Source organism: Gekko japonicus, unplaced genomic scaffold (assembly GCF_001447785.1).
Source record: "Gekko japonicus isolate JY-2015 unplaced genomic scaffold, Gekko_japonicus_V1.1 scaffold3207, whole genome shotgun sequence".
Lineage (NCBI taxonomy): Eukaryota > Metazoa > Chordata > Lepidosauria > Squamata > Gekkonidae > Gekko > Gekko japonicus.
In genome coordinates, this window is record NW_015167152.1 from 27,994 (window position 1) to 44,803 (window position 16,810).

At 45.5% G+C, this 16,810-nt stretch overlaps 1 protein-coding gene across 1 annotated transcript in view; it reads right to left on the reverse strand.

The window, feature by feature from the left end:
• Window positions 1–259: 259 nt before the first annotated feature.
• Window positions 260–16,810, reverse strand: part of LOC107112034 — a gene marked incomplete at both ends in the record, with an annotated part of 130,145 nt that continues 113,594 nt past the window's right edge. The window contains 2 exons of the mRNA XM_015413099.1: window positions 260–395; window positions 8,589–8,711. Of these exons, the coding sequence (XP_015268585.1) occupies window positions 260–395; window positions 8,589–8,711 (259 nt within the window). The remainder of the gene's footprint in view (window positions 396–8,588; window positions 8,712–16,810) is intronic.

The window sequence follows — 16,810 nt, forward strand, 5'->3', positions numbered from 1 at the left end:
CATGAAGGGATGGTTTTAGAAACCTTGTTTTTCACTGGATCTGAAACTCAATTAGTTATGGATGCAGAGCAACACCAGATTAAACCTTAGCCTCATTAACTGTCCTAGGAGGGGGAGACTGAATGTCTTGTTTAAAAACATGCAGCTTCATTTCCTTTGGACTCAGTCCATACCCAGCCCTGCTTCTTCTAAGAGAAGGAAACATGAGAAATTTAAAGTAGAGCTGTCCCCGAACTGGGACAAACCTGACTGCACTCACCATCAGCATCTCACTGGTCAGGGAGTTTACAAGATCTGAGACGGATGAGTGAGGCTCTGTTCTGTGGTCAGTCTCATCATGCGGCATCTGTCCTGGCACAGGTGCTGTGTTCACTGCCTTGCCACCTGAAGGTAACCTGCAGGTGAGAAGAAAAATATATGTATCTGCACTGGGTATAAAAGAGGCATAATGTTCAAGATAGGAAGAAAACACACACAAAGGAACAGAGGTCTGCAACCATTGCACAAGGCACACTTTTTAAAAACAGCAAGATCTATGTGTTGATCTGCAACCAATTCCTTTGAATATGGGTCCTCTCCTAGAACATCTCATTCTTACCTCTTCAGCATTTATTTTCTTTTGGACTTAGAAATCCTCCCTCCTTTACTGTTTACGATTTAGCCTGCAAATGTCTTAGGGGAGGAACTTGTCTTTTCTGTGGTAAAGTGCCATGTATGTTAGACTTCATTGCTGTATATAAATAATAATAAATATCAATCCATGTCACTTCATTCTTGCCCAGCATCTCCCACTGCTCTAGTTTGAGATTATCACGTCCCTTTCCATTTGGATGGAACCTCCCCCCCAACTGTTCTTCATTTGTCCTTCTCTGAGTATTTTGGATCTAGTTATATAATGTGCACTTATCAGCTGGTTTTGACCCAAAATGTAGATGGGGATCCAGCCAGACAGAGAGTGCGGAGGAACCGTGGGCTGGGGTCCATGCTGGTGTTTCCTGCAAACTCCCTTTCTGCATTTCCAGCCCATTAACCTTCTCAGAAAACAAACATTTCTTCTCACAAAGAGGCAACCGCCTTTGTTTGCTCTCCTTGACAGGCAATTGCTGAGATGACGTATGGCCAGATGGTTTCTCTGCCAGCCTCTACGTAAGCAGAACAGGGAACCTGAGCGCAGGGCATTAAAGGGATGTCTCATGGTGCCCCAGCAAAAGGACCAGCATGAAATATACAGGGGCTGCGGTCACACGTAACAGAAGCCACACAAGTGAGACGGAAAACAGCCGGAGTTTCCGGGCGCGATCTCACCAGCACATCTGGGAAGCGTAGCACTCCCGTGGCTCAACCGAGGCTTCCAGCCAAAACTGCGTGGCAAAAAACTGCGGGGCAAGGGCGGGCATCTGATCGCATTTCCGGTGGCATCCGGCGCCCGCCCATGTCCCCTTGCAAATAAGGTGTGTTTTTTTTGTCCAAGTCTCTGTGGATGCGCATGCGCACCCAACGGAGCATGCACATTTGTCATGTACACAAAAATAAAAAACAGTTTGCCGTGGGGCGCGCTTCTTCGTTGTGCGCCGGCTTGTCCTGTGATCGGCACCTCTCCCTTGCCATGGAACCTCCACGGTACCTCCACGGTACCTCCACAGGAGGTCTGATCACGTAACTGCGCAGTAGTTTGCCCCAGGGCAAACAGCCACGCTTCTCCTCTGCAGTTTCCTGCCCATGTGACCGGGGCCAGGATCTGGTTTGTCTGTGTCAGGCCAGGTCTATGGTCCTGTCAATTTAAGAGACTTGGGAGTGCTTTGTCTTTCACCAAATGGACCTGTCAATGCTGTATTGGCTTATCATCAATTGACTGTGCTCACAGAGCCATGTGACATCACTAATGATGTAAAGTAGACTTGTTTTCGTAGCTACCTTGATTTATCCTACAGAACAAAATAGCCATGTGCCAGTCCCTCTGGAAACCTTCTTTATACACTGTCTTTCATTGTGCCCCCATAACAGCACGGCTATGAACAACTAATCCAATAAAGGAAGCAGAAACTCTGTCTCATAAACACACACACGCCTTCATCAGAACACATTCACATTCCCATGGCTACTCCTCTTCCATATGTCAAACATCCCTGATTTCAACAGGTGTCCATAGTGAGCTCAGATCTGAGCAGTCTGTGCCTCTGCCAGCTACCAGATGACCCCAGCATGATATGTGTTTCTTTCAAAGCTCTATGTAATGTGTCGGTGACCTTGCTTTTGATAATGTTGGGAGAATTCATAACAATGAGGAACTTCACTGGGTATAACGGGTGCATTGCTTCATCTGGGCATAAGTTGGGAACTTATAGGAAGTCAGGAGAAAGAAGTAAGCCAGGAGAAAGAGCTGGCAGGAAGCACAATGCCAGAAAGGTACAGACAAAAGTGACATAACCCTGTTCATTGCCCATAGAAATACACTGGCCATAGATTTACAAAGAGACAAGTGGTCACAGTTAGAAACAGACTGACATACAGCATAGACATACGAAGACCAAGACATTAATATAAAATTATAAGCAGGGGGCCCATAAGGGCTTGTTGAAGGCATCTCATTTCCCCTCCCCTATTTCCTCTTTTCCTTCTTTGAAAGCCCCCACAGCCACTCCCCTTTCCCTGCTTCCTGCTCTCCTTCCCACCTACCAACAAACCTACCTATATCTGCCCCCCCCTTCAGCCTTCTTTCTTTTCCCCCTCTGGCAGCCCCTACCCAGGAAAACTATAGCCCAGTTGTGCAGTGGGGAACTCAAAAAAAGCTGAAGGGGGCACTTCGTTTTCCCCTGTATCCCCTTCCCCACACTATTTCCTTTTTTCCTTCACGAGGCAAAACCCATATCCTCACATTTCCCTGCTTCCTTTTCTCCTTCCCACCCACCCATCTACCAACCTACCTTTTATCTGTGCTCCACCTTCAGCTTCATTTAATATTTATTTACTTCATTTATATCCCACCTTTCTCTACAAAAGGGACTTGAAACAGTTTATTTCACTGTCTCCTCCATTTTATCCTCACAACAACCCTATGAGGCGAGTTAGGCTGAGAATGTCACCCACTAAGCTTCCACAGCAGAGTGGAGATTCGAACTTGAGATGGGGTGGGCAGCTTGTTTGTGAATAGTTGGAATGTGTAATTTAGGTTCAAACACCTGCTCTGTTAAGGCAGATTCATGTGGAAGAAGTATGATTATGTTGGGTAGCCCCGCCATGGTGTTTTGAATGGTATGAATCTGGGAGAATCAGGTTTAAATTCTTCACAATGCCAGAAAAAACCACATTGGATCACCCTGGACCAATCACTGTCTAATCTACCTCATAGCTTATTTGTAAGGATAAATAAGAATTACACAGCATTTTTCATATTATCAAATGCTGTATAGATAATAGATAATAAACAGTACTGCCCACACAGAGATGGATTCACAGGTAAATGTGGGGACACACAAACATTTTCACACATCCCAGTGGAAAACTCATCATTCTATGCTGAGGCCCACCATTGGACAAGGCTATCATTTTTTAAATAGACAGTGGCAGGCAGTGTCAAACTTAGATTGCAGCCAGCTGGGCCTTACTCACTGAAGTTTTCTATAGGATATGTAAAAGAAGCCTGAAAAGCACATAGAGAGACAAATTGTTTAGAGGCACAAAAATAATGTCAAAGAGAAGCTGATCAAGGAAAAGAAACACCCCCCCAAGATATTGATTTGATACAGATACCTGTTGATATTTCACAAAGTGTCAGAAGTTATGATAACCAGAAAGAGATGGACCAGCACACACCAGTGAACATTTCACATCCAAAATACAGGCACAGCACACTGTTATGCATACACACCATACATGTGTTGAGGCATACTGATACATATCCAGAAAAACACACACAGAAAAAGAGCAGCATACACAGAGGCCAAGCATACCCATACACAAGTAGTAGGAAATGGTGGACTCAAAGATTATAATCTGGGGCAGACAGACACATGCAGAGTTCCAGACATGCTGGTGTACACTGGCATACAGACTGGCATATGCATGCACAGATACAGGGGACTGAAATAGCTAAAGATGAAAAACCAAGTTAGAGAGAGAGAGAGAGAGATTGACTGTCAGGAGGTATGACAAATTCAGAGTTATTTTTGCAATCCCAGAGTACTGGATCAGCAGCAAAGCTGTCTGTGGGGTTAGTTAGTGCTACAGAAGTCACAAGACAAGGAGAGAGAGGAGGAGGAGGAGGAGGAGGAGGAAGAAGAAGAAGATCTTCTGCCACATGGGCTGCAGGCTGCCTCCTGACAGAAGGGAAATGGGGAGGAGGAAAAAAGAAATAAACACATACGCACATATTAGTGAGGCAGAAGCTGCCACCACGCACACAAAACAAGGCACTGAACTGGAGTTGCCAAGACTGACAATAGGGAAAGGCCGGGTGCGACAGTAGCAGCAGCGCTAGAAGGAAGAAGAAGAGAAAGTGCAAGGTGGCTGGAGGAGATATTACAGTGGGGTACAGGATAGGACGACACCAGGTGTTGACTGCAAACCAGAGTCCTGGGAGGGGACAGACTGAAGTAAAAGAGATCTGAATGCACTTGCCCCACAAGCTCTAGCTAACGACACCACCAGCCCCCTTGACAACCATTCTGCAGCTATCAACATTTCATGGGCCAGGCAGGCAGGCAGGCAGGCAGGCAGGGAAGTGTGTGGAAAGGGAGGGGGATGCAGAGGGGATACAGAAAAGACAGAAGCGGTAGAGTAGAGGAAGCAGAGAAGTCACACACAAGTGGAGTTCAAGCAGGTGGAGAAATGCTCCTGTTAGAAAATGAGAAGGGAAATCGCTTGAGAGATACGGGGCCTGAAACTAAGGCCCAAATCAGACGTAACAGCGGTGGCAGCAGTTGCCCCCTCCCCCCTCCCCACGGCTCCATCACAGGCCGCTTCACTAGCAGACTAAGCTCTGATCACATCATCTTATGCTGATCACATTATTTCTTCCTATAAGATGATGGTGGCTGGGGCAACACGGATGTAGAAAAGAACAATGTTATCATGTGAGCAGAGTGTGACAGTGACTGAGATAGGGAACCAAACCATGGGGCTTTTCTGCATCTATCATGTCACCTCAGGAATGTACAATCTAGGTCTCACGGGAAAACAAGAAAGGAGAAAAGTAAGTGGCAACTAGTCTTTTCTGATTCACTTACCTTCTGATATCAAATGTAGGAGAAACACTGAGTGCATGGAGCAGAGCGAGAAGCTGAGCATCTGTGGCACTGACAGATGAACAGATCATATCCCTATGAATTATGCTGCACCAAGATTATGTGGTGTTTGAACAACATTTTAGGTTAGGATGAACTTGTTCGGTCTGCCCAGGCATATAGTATCAGCATTTCTCTTTTGAGTCATTCAATTGTATCAATGTGTTTTTGTGTCTCTAGCAGGACATGAAGTCATAATCCCATTTAAATGGATGTCTCTACAATCTCTCTTATTCAAGTAGGTGATACCAGGAGAACCCTCTCTACATGGTTAGTGGCTGGTACTGTAAACAGAGGTCCATTCACATGACAAACAAGCATGCAGGGAATTTACGGAGTTTGGTACATTCACCATGTGTCCAACACACAGTCTTTGCACCACTATACAATTCAGAGTTCTGCAGCTTTGTGGTGATGCGTTCAGCATGATTGAGTAGAAAGCCTGCTGCATGATAAAGCACCACAAGTCCATTTCACCATGTGGTCAAATCTAGCTAGATCCAACTCAACCCAAACATATATGTAGCCATTATACAATGGTCCTGTGAGTTTATGTCCTTATAGATATGGTCTAATGTGTCTGTCCCAGAAAGATGCAATTAAGAAAGTCATTAAATATGTTCTGGGACTTGGTACCATGGATTTAAAGCAGTCATACTTTCAACTTAACAGCAAAAATTATCATTGTTGTTAATATGCTACTCTGCTTCATGCAGCAAGGCAAAACCATCTGACTTGGGGTGGATTCCACTTAAAAGCTTACTATGCAGTAATTCTAAGGCAACTGTCCCACAGTTGTCTCTTTATTTTTCCATATTTCTTAGTGACTTCAGTGAGCTGATCATAATGCAGGGCTTAATAGTGTGGAAACTACTGACAGGTGCCTCCTGTTACCTAGAGTCTGAACCCTGCTACCTAACAGTTTATGAAAGAGAATAAGCTTTCCCACTCTCTCCAGCAGAAAGTTTCAGGTGTCTACATTGCTCCTACTTGTCTGAATGTAGCCCAATGAGAGGGCAAATAAACATCAGTGCATTTTTGTGCCCAGTGTTAGCAAATAAACTGAATCAGTTTCTATTCTTCTGGTGCTGGGGTTATGAAAGTTAAAGGAGAGTCTGAGTAATGAAAAATCAAACATATGCAGCCTAGACATTCTGAACAAATGTTTTATGCAGTGATCCTTTTCACATGTATCTTAACATGTGAACAAAGGGCTCCATGACTCATGCATTAATGTGGCTATTATTAGAAAGATTCTTGACAAAATTATGAATATTTTTGTAGAAAAAATAACATTAAGAATAAGCCCCACATTTCTGCTCTGTAATGCTAGATGCCTTCCCAAAGGCAACTGCATGCATGTTGCAAGATGCTTTGCAGCCTTTACCACATTTTCATGCTGCATGTCCTAAAATACAGGTACACAATGAAGGCCAGAGCCTGTAATAAGTAGAGATGTTTTGTGTCCCATATTTGTCCTCACTGATGCTTTACACAGATCTCTCTCAATGGGTTTACTTACATGCCCTTGATATCGTGAAACAAGGAGTGATCTTCATATTCAGCCCTCTCAAAATGCCTGTAAGGTCTGCATTTTATACTTGCTCACCTTCTTCTGTCCTTGAGTTGCTGGAATCATTATGCAATGGATGCACTAAACACATGCAGGTGTTCTTATTACTGAAGCTGAGTCCATAACCCAAGAGGGCATGCTCACTGAGCTGGGACTCGGGAGACCTGACGATGCAGGGGAGCTTTCCTGATGGATGGTGTATAGTCTGGGCATGGGCTCACAAGTGATACTCCCACTGGTTTCAGTGGCTGGCCTCTTCATCTACCTACTTAAAATTGCAGTTTGGAAAAGCACAAGTGGAGCAGTTGGTCAATCAGACAGGAAGTGCTAGGATATGTAGAGGAATATAGCCACAGCAAGTTGAAAATAGCTGGCAAGTGAGAACAATGCTATTTAATTAATGAACCCATCATGTGAAATCTGCTCCTTCACACCTCCTCTCCTCCAGAGATGGAATTTAACACACACGTGGAATTGTTTGAAGCCTCTGCCTCTACCCAGGAAGTTCCCCTCCCATTGCCGAGATTCTGACTCACACAACATGACCCTGTTAGATCCTATTAGCCAAGTAAGGGAGCATACGGGACAGAGAAAGCTGGGGATGAGACACTATTATTGCTCCACAGAAAGCATCCTACATTTAATGACAGTGTACTCTATGTAGCTCAGAATAGGCAGAGATGGTATTGATAATTGCATCTTCAGTAGAAGAATATGCCATATATATGTGTGTTTTTTTGTCAGCCATGACCTCATTCTGATTATTAATCATCTTATAGTGTAGGACTTGGTTATCAGGGTGTACTTCAGCAGAGGGGACACTGATGGAAATAGGGTTAGGGCCAGTGCTTGTTGGGCTTGCTAGTGCTGACACATTCTGAGTATACTTTATGCTACTTCCATATAGGTAATCTGGAAGTCCCCAGTCTCTACTATATTTATGGAAGAGACATGGTGGAGTGAGGCATTTGAGTTATGGAACTGCTACGAAGCATTGTCCTCAGCATTTTGATTGCAAGTCCCCGTTCCCATTTCCAAGATCAGGAAATTCCAATCTGATATTGTACACGTGACCATAAGAGATCATATTCACCAAAGGGCAATTGGGGAGAAAATTACTTCTCAATTGAATTCATGCTCTTTTTCAGGACCATGGAGAGTGAAAGGAGATTGTATGGTACCTTTTTTTGAAAATCCACTGTGTACTTATTTCAGGCTTCCTGAAACTTTGGGGAACCTTTCCACAGAGGAAAAATAAATGTCTTTTATTTGGAGGCCTCGCTACTTATAGATAGCACTGCCAGAGAGACCTTTCTCAACCCAGAACACTGGACCACCCCATGTCTCTACCAGATATGCTTCTAATAAGGCATGCCCACTCCAATTACATCTATTATTGAGACTGGGAAGAGATGGAATTGGATGGAGCTGAAGAGAGATACAAAGATAAGGAGTTATAGAAACGTATGTTCCCAGCATAGTATACACAGGAAAGAAAGGTGCAGGAAAGACATTCCAACACCTCCCATCAAGAGGGACCTGGCTATCAGAGGCGGAATGAGGTACTAAGCAGGAAGGGGACATGTCGCTACACCTGGGCCATCAGGACCAACAGTGGGGCTTCTCCTGCACAAGCCTTCCACTTTCAAGGGGTATGATGCAAGCCTCCTCATAAGGCTTTCTTTCCTCTCGTTGTTTGCTGCCATTGAAACCCCCGTTTCTCCTCCTCATACCTCTTGTCCCCCTGAGAGTTCTGGTTCTGCTGGTTGCCGGTAGCTTGTAGATCAGGTATATTGGCAAAGTCGTCCTGTTCTGAGAGCCCCAGTACAAGGGATAACACCACCATACGGCCTTCCCTGTCCATACGTGATCCAACCAGGGGAGCGATGAGGCCCCAAGTTCAGAGAGCAGGTTGCAGGTAAAGAAGACAGACAGACAGGAAAGAGAAAGAAAACAAAGCTTAAGAAATGAAACTGGAAAGAAAACAGTACTGCAGAACTACAATGCAAAGAGATTTGAATATATATCAATTGTAGAAAACACGCATTGAATGCTTAGGTTCCCTGGGCAAGATTCAGAGGTCATGGAGAACAAAGAATAGATGATTCACATGGATACAGTATTGGAGAGCTGAATAAGACTGTTCAGAGAATGTCTAAATGGGCAAACATCCTGGAGAAGAAGAAAGATTGCCATTTATGCCCTTTTTGCATAAAATAAAATTTCATCTTTCTCCAAAGGCAGCTGTTCCTCACGGCCTACATGTATCTGAACTTCAAAACACACTGTTATTGTTGATTAATCTAGCCAAGCCACCATGGATATCTTACATGGATACCTCTTTTTCTTACTAATCAGTGGTGTCTTGGACTACAGCCAGCCAGTAATTCAGATGTACAACGAACAAGGGTGAACAAAGTTACTGCTGAATGTAGAAGAGGTTAGGATTGTAGGTTATCGACAACAATTGATTAAGGGTGATTGATAATGACAAATGTTGTAAGTATGCCAACCCCCTGTCTCTCAGGAGGGGTTGTTTCAACCAGCAACGGACCCCACAGTGGTACCCCAGGAGTCTATATACCAGGCAACTTGACATGTGGACACAAAGATGGACACCAGAACTGACAAGCCCCATAATCATGCCTAGGCAGTGGCCCTGGGGAGCACATGCAATCTTGTTCTGACAGCTGCGACTTCCCCTCCACCCTGACATCTGCATGCGCCGAACAATGGGCCCGCCTTGCCCCAGAGCTAACAGCATTCAACCTGGACCACTAATCCTCTCAGCCTCCTCTCAGTTTCTGTTTCTCACATTTCCTTTACAATAACAACTCCCAATGTCTATCACCTTTCCTACCTAATACAAAAGCATTGTTTCTTTTAGATTAGTTTAATTAGCAAGCAATTAGCCCTCTGAATCACTGGAGGAAGCAACCAGAGTTTCAGCCCAAACCCTATTTTACATCCAAAAAAACCCTCCTAAGAACATCTCCTGTTCTTCTTTGTCCATTCCTGGGAATGCTATTCAGCCATTCACAGACACTTTTAGCTAATCTTATCAGAAGCACATAAACACCTTAGTTTACACCAGACCTCAACTCTCATGCAAACTGTCACATGGCCCCTGCCACACGGCCTCTTTAAGGCGTGGCTTTGAAAAGCCGCGCCAATGTTGACACGGCGCGGCGGGATCCCACGGATCCCCCGGCCGCGCCGCCTTTTCTCCCCGGCGCGATCAAACGCTGGGGAGAAAACACAGCCCTAACCGGGGGCCGGCTGAACTGCGCATGTCCGAGCATGCGCAGTTCAGCTCCGGCCCGGGGTTGTGCCGGCGCAAGGACGCACCAGCGATCAAACGCCCGGTTTGCCGCGGCGCGTCCATTTGAACCACCAAAGTAGGTGGTTCAGTTTGCGCTGGCTCATCCCAGGAAAGGGACAGTTTGGGTACAGAAGCCGGACGCTTCCCAGATGTTGTGGTGTGATCGCGCTGGTTTGATCCAGCCCCAAATTGTCCCGCTCCTGGACCAAATCGGTGAGTGTGAACGGGACCATGTTTTACAGGTCTTTTGTCTATCCTGGCAAAGCCTTTTTTTGGAATTATTTTGAGGCACAAATGTCCGACTGCCTCAGGACACCATTTCCCTATAAAAATAGCACTCAGAGCTGTGTGTCTGCCATGGGCGCCTACTGGCAGTACACCCCCAAACTTTGTTTGGGTCATGTTCCATCTTCACAGTCTCTGCTCCATGGACTCCTGATCTCCTGGATAGGTAAAGTATAGTTCCCCAACACCCCCTATTATTCCCGCTCACCTCTGTGCTTCCATTACTTGTTTGTATGATTTAATGTGTGTTTTGTTTCTGTATGTGTGCATTTTATTCGGATTTTATTTTTAATAAAAACAACCCTTTTGGTTAAGCAACTGTCTGGTTATTGAGAGTTCTCTTAAAGGGAACGATCCCTGTAAACATAGGTAGCAGATCCTTGCTTAATATCCCACCTCTCACTGAGGCCTGCCATTTAGCTAAATTCCCCCAGAAACTGAAGGCAGCAATTCAGCTTTTTAAATTTATGCTGGCAGGGGTAACAATGTGGCACTAGAAAGCAATGCAAAGCAACACAAACCACTAGAGTAGGGATCCCAACCAGGGTGCCCATATGCATCACAGTGCCCATCAATACTTCCCCAGTGCCTGATAAGTGGGTGGGGCCAGATGGGACTTTTGCCCAGCAGGGCTTCTGATTGGCCACTGGAGATTGGCTGTGCAGATTTTAAGAAGTTGCTTTGGTAGCAGCTGCCACCACAGCAGTAGGATCTTCACTGTGTTACTGAAGATAAGCTGTGTGTTTGCAATTTTTTTTAAAAAAAATACGTTCATTTTAAAGGGCATCCTGTTAAACAAAGCTTCTGCCCAAAATGTTGAAGAGTTACTATTAGAGTTATGCATGACCTTAATCTCTGACATTTTGTGGAGGGCTCCGCCTCCTGTGGCAGCCATTTTGTGGCTGTGCCCACCACCCCATGTCAGAATTCCAAAGGTGCTTACAGGCTTAAAAGTTTTGGGACCCCTGTACTAGGGGAAAGTATTTTTTTTAATTTGGCATGTAGATATACATTGAATGGTGCTTAAATGCTTTACTGTAAACAGCAAGCTAAATGGGCTGAACATTTGTCTAATGCTGGATTTGAAAGTGGGTTAGAACTGAATAGGGAGAGTTCATTTTTACGGGGAATTAAGTTATGCAGGAAATTTGTACTATCTGTTTAGTTATGAGTCAGTTCAGGGTTCATTTGATTGATTTCCATATTTTCCCATTAATCTGATATGTAGTGGGTGAGACAAAGTGAAGTGCCTGGATGAATTTAATCAGTCATTAAGTTATGTTATGGTACTGTGAAATCCCACCCACTGGGGACAGGTGGTCACTTTGAAGAACAGATTTTAAAAACTTGCATCAGCTCCTCTTTTAAAGTTCACCTCTGTTGAAGACTTGAGAGATTTTTAGTGCTGAGCAAGAAAGCTTCTTGGCCTTTTTGGAAGACAGCTGCATTACATGCCCAAGGCTGCTGAGTGTCATGGAAAGGAGAAACAGTGCTATGACCCAAGTTCAAGTGTGGTGCCTCTCCCAATGAGATGAGATGTGCCTGCTCTCTGACATGCAGGCACTGCTACTCATCACACCTTGTAAAACCTTTCACATCATTGAATTCAGAATGGGTCAGTGCACTCAGCTTGAGAAGCTCTGTAATTAGATTTGAAGCTGTTGACCTGCATGTATGGGAGATCAGATAAGCACATGACAGAGGGAGAGAGCCAGACCTGGAAGGAACAGAGGCAGGTCCAAACAGCAAACTGCAACCAAAGGGATCTGGCTGGGAACATTCCCATCTACTCTTTCTTCTTTCCTCTGTGAGACTGAAGTATGTTCAGTAAACAGACCATGACAGAATCTCTTTGATCTCTATCAGATAGGGAGCTTCATTATTAAAATACAAAGCCATCTGAAGCTTCCTGTGTTCTGGCTGCAGTGTTGCTGCTGGCTTACAGTTTGACCTTGGGCAAAGGGTAAACCTATCTGTGCCTCCTTTGGTGTGCCTAATCTGTAAGCAGAAGGGATGCCACATGAACTTCAATATTCAGAGAATTAATCCATGACTGCCAAAAAAAAGTTGGAAAGCAAAAACCATGCTCAAGAGCTGTTCAGCTGCTTCAGTTTGGATTGTGTGGTTTGAAGGCGTGTAAGAAACGTGAGAGGTGTTTGTGTTATTGTATGTGTCAGCCATACTTGCATTGTGCTTCTTATTGACTCATTCATTGTCATCCTTTTTCTTTATTTAATTGCAATATTGCATCCAGGTACCATTCAGTGTTGGTTCTCACCTTGAAGGCTCTAAGGGCTTGGGGGCAGGGTACTTGAAGGACTGCCTCCTCCCAAATGGCTCAGCTCTCCAGTTAAGATCTTTTCAAGACCTGGTTTCTGTTCCCCACCTGCAGAGGTAAGGTGGGTAGCAACTAGAGATATGGCTTTTTCAGTGCCAGCTTCTAGTTTCAGGTCTGTTAAAACAATATCATTTTAGGCTGCTCAATGTTTGTTTTCTGCTGTTTTGATGCAGTGGCTTGTGTTTAATGGCTTTCGCTTTGTAAAAATGGTTTTACTGTTTTTGTTTTAAACCAGTTGAGCAGACTGCAGCACTTTTGGGTTTCCATGGGTGTCATGGCATGTTCTGATGATCACTCTATTGGTGCGATCAGTTCACATTTACACACACCCCTATCAAGGTTCTGCCTGTTCACATTCACATTGAGGATTAATTTTCTGCTTTTTTCCAGGGTGTTGCAGCACTTTAGTGGCCTCAAGGGGGCTGTGCAATCCCCATTAAAGTACATCCTCTGCCCACCACACTACAACTGAGGGCCATTCCTAGAGTATTTGTCTCACCCCTTATCGGTTGCCTCTTTTCCCACACTTGAGCAGTCTGTCTGATTGCTCCCCCCAAAGAATTTTGAATTCCTTTACCTGACTTGCATCAAGTACACAGCTCCAAGTGGCATTCCTAGGGTGTTTGACACCTGGAGTGGATCAATTTGCAACACTCACTCCTCTATACAACAAAATTAACCAGGTCAGAGCTCAAGTGGGCTTACTCCAGATGAACTCAGTGGGGCTTACGCTTAAGTAAGCATGTGTGTAGAGGGGCGCTTCCAAATGGCTGTATTGATGAACCAGGCCAAAATTCATGCTCAGTCATCGAACTTATTGCTTATTGGGGGTCACTCACTAACGCCCAGAGCTACTGTAGATAAAAGGAACATTCTGCCATGAGGTTTTATGACAGGGTGCGACAGAAATACAAATAAATGTCGCTACACATTATAATTTGTTATTCTATTATTTGTTAAAAGACAAACAAACTTGGACTGTGAACAGGGTGAAACAGTCAAGAATGTACAGCTGGTTTTTCAAATCATTACCAGCACAATAGGGTCAGTCTTTTTGATATCTGTTCTGTGACATTTCAGGATATATCAAGTACAATTCTGCTACAATAGGCATAAAACAAGGTGGATATATGCAAATGAAACTGAGTTCATGGATTAGTTTTTTTAAGGTAATAATTTGCCCTAATTATTCAGATGGGCTGAGCATGCAGTTTCACACTGAGAACTGAAATCTGCTACTCTCTTTGAGAAGAAGAATATGTAGCTTTTAAAAACTTAAAATTTATCATGCAACAATGCTAGCATGATACAACCTAGTCTATAATCTTAGTGTTTCATATATTGCAATCTGAATAAAGCCGTTTTGAGCTTTACAGGATCCTGTTGCAGTATAGGCCTGGACTAGGTTGCCTGATTCCAGTCAACAACAACAACAACGTATATCCCACCCTCCCTGCTAGAGCAGGCTCAAGGCAGCTTACATAAAAGAGTTAAAAGCATATAAAACAACACAATTATAAAACATCATAATTGGTGCTGAGCAATTACAGTGCTAGTGGCAATATTGACGGTGGTTGTAATGTTGCATAGAGATCACAGTAGGCAGCTGTAGTGTTGCACAGAGATCATAATAGGTCTTGATGGAATGGTCACAGAGGAGTATAATCAGAGTTGGAGTTCAGGTGATCAAATCCATTTATGCTGGCTGGTGCAGGCTACTGATGGTAAATCCAGAGGGAGTGGGCCTTGCCACAGTTCAGCTGTTGGATGTGGCTCCTAATTAAAGGCCTGGTGGAAGAGCTCCATCTTGCAGGCCCTGGGGAACTGTAGAAGGTCCCACAGGGCCCTGATATCTTCTGGGAGCTTGTTCCACCAGTATGGGGCCACCACTGAGAAGGCCCTGGCCCTGGTTGAGGCCAGCCTGGCATCTTTGGGGTCAGGGAGGGCCAAGTGGTTTTAAGACCCTGAATGCAGTGCTCTCTGGGGGACATGTGGGGAAAGGCGGTCCCTCAGGTATGTAGGCCCCTGACCATATAGGGCTTTAAAGGTAAGAACCAGCACCTTGAAGTTAATTCATTATGCTATTGGCAGCCAGAGCAGTGCTTTCAGCACAGGATAGATGTGTTCCTGTATAGGGAGATCCATCAGGAGCCTGGCTGAATCATTTTGCACTAGCTGTAGCTTCCAGATTTGCAACAAGAGCAGCCCCATGTAGAGAGCATTACAGTAGTCCAGTCTCAAGGTGACCATCACATGGATCACTGTTGCCAGGTCATTGCGTTCAAGAAAGGGAACCAACTGCCTAATCATCTGAAGACGGTAGAAGGTCCAGATCTTCCAGTCTAGAGTTGGACTGACCACACAACAACAGATAGAGCTGGGTGTCATCTGCATACTGGTGACATCCTAGCCCCTGCCACCGGGCAATCTGGGCAGGGGGGCACATGTAGATGTTAAATAACATCGGGAAAAGCACTGACCCTTGGGGCACTCCGCAAGTCAGCGGATGCCTTCAGGATAGCTGTTCCCCTAATGCCACCCTTTGTCCCCAACCCTGTAGAAAGTAGGCAAGACACTGCAAAGCAGGCCCCTGGATCCCAGTGTTGGCGAGGTGGTGGATTAGTAGCTGATGGTCAACCATGTTGAATGCGGCTGACAGGTCCAACAACAACAGCACCGCTGATCTGCCCCAATACAGATGTCTCTGGAGGTCACCCGTGAGGGTGGCCAGTGCCGTCTCCATCCCATGGCCTGGGTGAAGGGATCTAACATGGAAGTGTCATCCATAAAGCTCTGCAACTGTATCACCACCAGCCTCTCAATTATTTTGCCCAAATAGGCAAATTGGAGACCAGCTGATAGTTTGCCAATTCTGCAGGGTCCAGAGATGGTTGTTTTAAGAGAGGGTGGACCACTGCTTCCTTGCGTGCCCTAGGGAACAGTCCCTCAGTGAGGGACTTATTAGTAATCTCCCTTAGGGCACCCTGAAACCCTTCATGGCCGGCTTTAATTAGCCATGATGGGCATGGATTAAGGCTGCATGTGGTTGGGCACACAGCTGAAAGCAATTTGTCAACTTCCTCTAGGTTGAGTGGACTGAAATAATCCAAAACCTGACTAGAAGACATGCATGGAGCCTCGAGTTCACTCTCTGTCTCAATTGTGGCAGGGAGATCATGGCAGAGCGACAAGACCTTATCTGCGAAATAGCTCACAAAAGCCTCACAGCCAATATCTAGTTCCCTAGCATTTGGTCTGCCTTGTGGCAGAACAGTCATAGTCCAAATTTTTCTAAATAATTGGGCTGGGCATGAGCTTGCAGATGCAATCTTTGCCACATAATACTCTCTTAATGGCTTTGACTGCCATTTCATAGGATCTCATAAACGTCCTATAGGATGTTCTTTTGGCTTCATTGCGTGTTGTGTCCACTGACCGCCATCGGAGGTCAGCGCACATGCCTGAGCTTCAGCCCAGGACAACAATGGGGACTAGGATCCTAGTCCCTCCACTGGGGGAACCAATGGGACCGAGGCGGGAGATTCAAACCCGCCAATGGGACCCAGAGGTGTTCCCCTGGATATGTATATAGTTGGCCTGCCGGCCGTTGTTCTTTGTTCTTGTTGTGTGCCGAATAAAGCGTGCTATGCACTACGTCGTTGTCCGTCGTCCATCCATGCGGCAACCCACTACACAATAGTGGCGACGAAGGTGGGATTCAACCGCAACTGAGCCGGGCCGTCGGGAGGGCCCGAGAGAACGCGAAGCAGCAGCGATTCATGAGCGATCCAGCCGGCAAGACCGCTTCTCTCCCACCCACTCTGACGCGCACAATGGCGACCACCCCTGGGTTCGGGCCACAGTCGCCTTTCGACATGACCCGTCTGCAAGACTGGCCAGCCTGGGTCAGAGGCGTCAAGTCAGCGCTTGCCTTCTGCGACATCACGGACGACGGCAAGAAATGAGGGTTCCTCTTGGCCTCCTGCGGCACCGCCGTCGTGTCCCTGGCC